This window comes from Arachis hypogaea, chromosome 20 (genome assembly GCF_003086295.3).
Source record: "Arachis hypogaea cultivar Tifrunner chromosome 20, arahy.Tifrunner.gnm2.J5K5, whole genome shotgun sequence".
NCBI lineage: Eukaryota > Viridiplantae > Streptophyta > Magnoliopsida > Fabales > Fabaceae > Arachis > Arachis hypogaea.
In genome coordinates, this window is record NC_092055.1 from 98217496 (window position 1) to 98222403 (window position 4908).

General features: G+C 35.9%; 1 protein-coding gene across 1 annotated transcript; it reads right to left on the reverse strand.

The window, feature by feature from the left end:
* Positions 1–2032: 2032 nt before the first annotated feature.
* On the reverse strand, positions 2033–4528 carry LOC112786040 (uncharacterized). Its single transcript, XM_029296616.2, has 5 exons — positions 4330–4528; positions 4076–4258; positions 3756–3967; positions 2195–2329; positions 2033–2125 (listed from the first exon to the last, which is right to left on the reverse strand). The coding sequence occupies exons 1-4, from the start codon at positions 4420–4422 to the stop codon at positions 2284–2286; spliced, it is 534 nt and encodes a 177-aa protein (XP_029152449.2). The 5' UTR covers positions 4423–4528; the 3' UTR covers positions 2033–2125; positions 2195–2283.
* Between the last annotated feature and the right edge of the window lie 380 nt (positions 4529–4908).

Sequence of the window (4908 nt, forward strand, 5' to 3'; positions counted from 1 at the left end):
ATATCGTTTCGAAGCCCCAGATGTTAGCTTTCCAACACAACTAGAACCGCATCATTTGAATTTTTGTAGCTCAAGTTATGGTTGTTTAAGTGCGAAGAGGTCGGCTTGACAGCTTTTGCGATTCCTTCATTTCTTCATGAGTTCTCCATTTTTACATGCTTTTCCTTCATTCCCTTGATCCAATCTTTGCCTCCTAAATCTGAAATCACTTAACAAACATATCAAAGCATCTAATAGAATCAAGGTGAATTAAGATTAAACAATTAAGGGCCTAAAAAGCATGTTTTCACTCTTAAGCACAATTAAAGGAGAATTTACAAAACCATGCTATGTCATTGAATAAATGTGGGAAAAGATGATAAAACCCTCTAGATTCAACACAAGAAAAACCCTACAAATGGGATTTATCAATCATCCCTTGCTTTTGCTTGAGACACACACACTCTCCTTCTCTCTCGATGTTTTTCTCACTCTGCAACCCTAGCCCTTCAACTCCATTTTCCTCCCTTTAGTTCGGGTTTCTCTTCAAATCTGGCTATTCTGTCAATGCTGCTCTGCGATATCTCTCTAAGAACATTGTGGATGGATTCCATAAATGGCTGCAGTGACACCGACAACATCTATGAAGAGGAAGAAGCAATTTCTTTAATGACTAAAAATGCCGATATATGCCCAACGGAATCGGAATCTGGTCCAGTCAAAGCGAGAGGGTGGCGACGGAAGCCCTAAAGGCAAATGTTACTATTTTTTGCCGCCAATGACCCCTCAGAACAGTGTCCAGAGGCATTGCAGAGGCCACGGCGGAAACCATTATGGCGAGTTCGCGACTGAAATGGTAGACCTCGGATGAGGGATTGGAAAAGTGGGCCAAACACAACAGAAGTTCTTTAATTCCAAATGTTCGCTCACCAGAACAGGTTAGATATTTGGTGATTACAGATTCAATAGAAACAAAGTGCATTGGATTGATTTTTATAGAATTTTCTACGTTTTAGTACAGAAGTTTTTTAAATATAAATGCATAAAAATTAACCATTTAAGAGTTAAAAAGTAAAAGTTAAGAGTTCCAGTGCGAACCAAATGGTGGAAAAATGAGAAATATAAGAGATAAATAGCTCCAATCTGAAGTAAATGAGGAAGCCAACAGTTGAAATTGAACCATATCGAATTTTATAGGTTTTTCCACATTTTAAAACAAAATAACTTTATCATTCAGGTGCATAAATTATATCTTTTAAGATTGAGAAATATAAGAGTCAAAATTAAGGAATATGGGATCAGTAATCCAAAGATTAAAAAATGATTTAGTATCATCACTGAAAGAAATAAATATCTGGTTTTTTTTTTATTAAAGTTACAAATTTTATCTGTCAGAGACCATGTTAAAAATACACATTTTACAGGTCCAATGTGACAATAAAAGTAAATTTCATCCAAAAATATTAATCAAAGAAGTTCAGACATCCAACAAACTGAATGGATTATTTGGAAATGAAATATAAACTCCATACACAAAGAGATCACAATTTATCACAGTTTATACACAAAGAGGTCAAAGGGAAAAATTTTTACCTTAACTTTCTTGAAAATTTTCTGACCACATTTCCATGTTAAGTAAAACTGTTTTGCAATTTGAGAACCGAAACCAACAACCTCCTCAATCGCTCTCTTATACATCTTTATCCACGAAGAAATCACATTATAAAAAAAGTTAATTGGCATCCACATATCAACATAAGTGGAGAATAACATTGTCATAATCACATACAACTTAACATTGTCATAATTCAATCTCCTTATATTCAGCGCATTAAACCTCCTCTGAGAAAATCAATAAACACATCAATAAATTAAACTTTCTTCTTAATTAATTGAATGGTTTAAGCGAAAGGAAACTAACCAAATCACCTTCAATGACGTATTTGGAGACTTCATCTCTAAGAGTGATGAGATCCTCTTCGCTGAGATCCTTAGTGACCTTGTTGTCCATGCTTATATCGCAGAGAATCTTGCGAGCTCTGCTCCTTCCAATTCCATGGATGTACTGTAGCGAGAACTCAATTCTCTTGTTGTTCGGAATCTCCACTCCGCCAACTTGAGCGCACTCTATGCTTAACTCTCTCACCTGAGCACATAAATTCGAAAGTAAACAAACAAATTTCAGAAATGTAAGGTAGAGTTTGTTTTATGTTACCTTGGGAGGGTTGAGAACAGGGAAATAGACGGCTCTGGAAAGAGGTCTAGGGTTTGAGATTAGGGCGAGAGAGGGAGCTATAGGCATCGCTAGCGTTTGTGCCATGCTCGAGTTGTTCTTCTTCTTTCTCTGCTGCTAAATAGAAGTAAGAGATAAATAGAAATTAAAACCAAAAGAAGCAAAATTGTCTCAACACAACTCCTCATTCCAATGTATTATATTAACATAACAACCCATAAAAGAAGCAAAAACTTTAGCATATAAAATATTAGAACCACTAAATATATATCAGAAACCAATCTTTAACTTCAAAAAAAGCTAAAAAAGTTTTTTCTCTTTCTACAATCAACCAGTTCTTCTCATTTCACTCGTTCTAAAATATGTATTATCTCAAAAAAAAAAACATTACTAAACCACAAAAAAAAAGAACAAATTAAATATAATTTATATAAATATAAGCAAGAAGAAAAATAAGTCCGGCAAGCTTCAGCTCTATATGAGGAAATTCAAATTATTAGCCGTATTAGCTTCTCTAATAAGCACCCAACCCCAATCTAGTTCAACAAAATACTATCTTAATTAGGAATATGAAAGCTAATCAAATTTAATTAAGCATAAAGCAGAGTTTGTTACACACAGAAAGCATATATATAAGAGGAAATAGGAAATGTAAAAGCATATATACTCCGACTACTGCATGTGGACAGTACTCTTAATGTGAAACAGATGAAAATACATAATCGGTGGCGTTCTGAATTAAGTAATTTCCACACAGAAATTAAAATTTCACTAATTAATCAAGATTCATATTATGTATAGTTATGAGCAGTGAAATTAAGTAAAGGTGATATTGGGTCAGAGAGAGGGAGAATGAAGAGGTACGAACCAGGGATCGCTGGAATATTCGAAGAGCTTGCCTTTGGTAGAGAAGATGATGAGTGCGACTTCGGCATCGCATAGCACTGATATTTCGTTTGCCTTCTTCAGCAAACGTACCTATCTACCTATCCTCTGTAACATTGAATCTCCTTCAATCTCCTTATATTCAGCGTATTAAACCTCCTCTGAGAAAATCAATAAACACATCAATAAATTAAACTTTCTTCTTAATTAAATTAAACGTATTTGGAGACTTCATCTCTAAGAGTGATGAGATCCTCTTCGCTGAGATCCTTAGTGACCTTGTTGTCCATGCTTATATCGCAGAGAATCTTGCGAGCTCTGCTCCTTCCGATTCCATGGATGTACTGTAGCGAGAACTCAATTCTCTTGTTGTTTGGAATCTCCACTCCGCCAACTCGAGCGAATTCTATGCTTAACTCTCTCACCTGAGCACACAAATTCGAAGAAAAATATAAGCAATAAGAAAAATTATTTAACTTATTTTTCTTGTAGACGTTCTGAACTCATTTCTATTTCCCTAACTGCGATGCAATCTCAGATCAAAATCCAGCTGGATACTCAATTAATCTCTTATCAATTTCCCTCTTATCAAACAAATCCTAATAGACTATTTTGTCTTGCAATCTATATATCCATATGGAAGGTTGTAATTCTGTACCTGTGGGGTAAGTACTGAAGGCAACTCCATGTAGCATATGAACCCATTGAGACTCCAATGACATAGAACTGTGGCCCTAACTCTAACTGATCAGCAAGTTCTTGAATGTCAAGTGCTTCACTTTTGAGCGAGCGTTTGGGATTTGGATCACTTTCTCCATACCCAGCTTGGTCATATTGCAGCAGATATATACCTAGTTCATTTATTAGTTCCTGTATATATGTATATATACACGTTGAGTAACCTTATTCAGCATATGAATATCTTAATTGTATAGTACTACTATTCTGTTTAAGTTGAAAGGGAATGAGTAATTGTACTTGGGGTGCGAGAAAGTTCATCTCTTTGGAGCTTCCAAAACCATGGACAATGATGATCTTGTACTTTGCCACATCCTTAGAAACCCCTCTCTCAAGATAAGCCAGGTGCCTCCCATCTCTGAGTTTAATTCTTGGTGAAATCATAGCAAAATCATCTTGGTTTGGAGAAACAACCTTAGTCCCCTGAAACAAAAATCCAATAACATATATAATATTGAAACCATTAAGAATGAACAAATTTTATCAGTGTTTACCTGACAGAAACCTCTGCAGAGTTGTTTTGTCTGAGATTGTGATGGTTTCTTATCATTGAACAATAGTTTAAGGTGATGTCCGAATCTTTTCATCTGTTCTTGATGACTTAGTAGATCCAAGCTATGCTTTTTATTTCTGTGTGCACATCAAATATGAATGGAATGAAAACTGAATTTGGTTCATTTGGTTTGTTTAAATCAGAGAAAATCAAATAAAAAGCAATCGGATCATGGAATTCATGAATTGTTGCGATATGATGAAGGAAAAGGAACAAAAAGTAGACCTTTTGACAACGAAGAGGGATCCCTCGACGTCATTACGGCTCTGCAAACAGTAATTGTAGAAAGAAGAGAGAGAAAGCGTTAGATAGAGAGAGATAGAGAATGGAATAGATGAAATGAAGGAGATTATAAAGGAACGAACCCATTGGGAGAGGTCGATGTTGAACTCGTAGAAGGTGACGTGTGCAGCGGTGATGAGGATTTCCTCGACGAAGGGATCGATGCGCTGAAGATCAGTGAGGTTGAGGAGCTTGGTGCTGTGCTGGTCGAGATTGGGGATGAGCTTCCCGTTCTGAG

Bases quoted from the DNA above. Each gene is read 5' to 3' on its own strand.
- LOC112786040 (XM_029296616.2), bottom strand. From the start codon at position 4,422: ATGAAAAGATTCGGACATCACCTTAAACTATTGTTCAATGATAAGAAA. The intron at 4,259-4,329 runs GTAAACACTGAT...TTTTTGTTTCAG, and splicing joins TCTGCAGAGGTTTCTGTCAG to GGGACTAAGGTTGTTTCTCC. The intron at 2,330-3,755 runs GTACAGAATTAC...ACTTCTATTTAG, and splicing joins CTTCAGTACTTACCCCACAG to CAGCAGAGAAAGAAGAAGAA.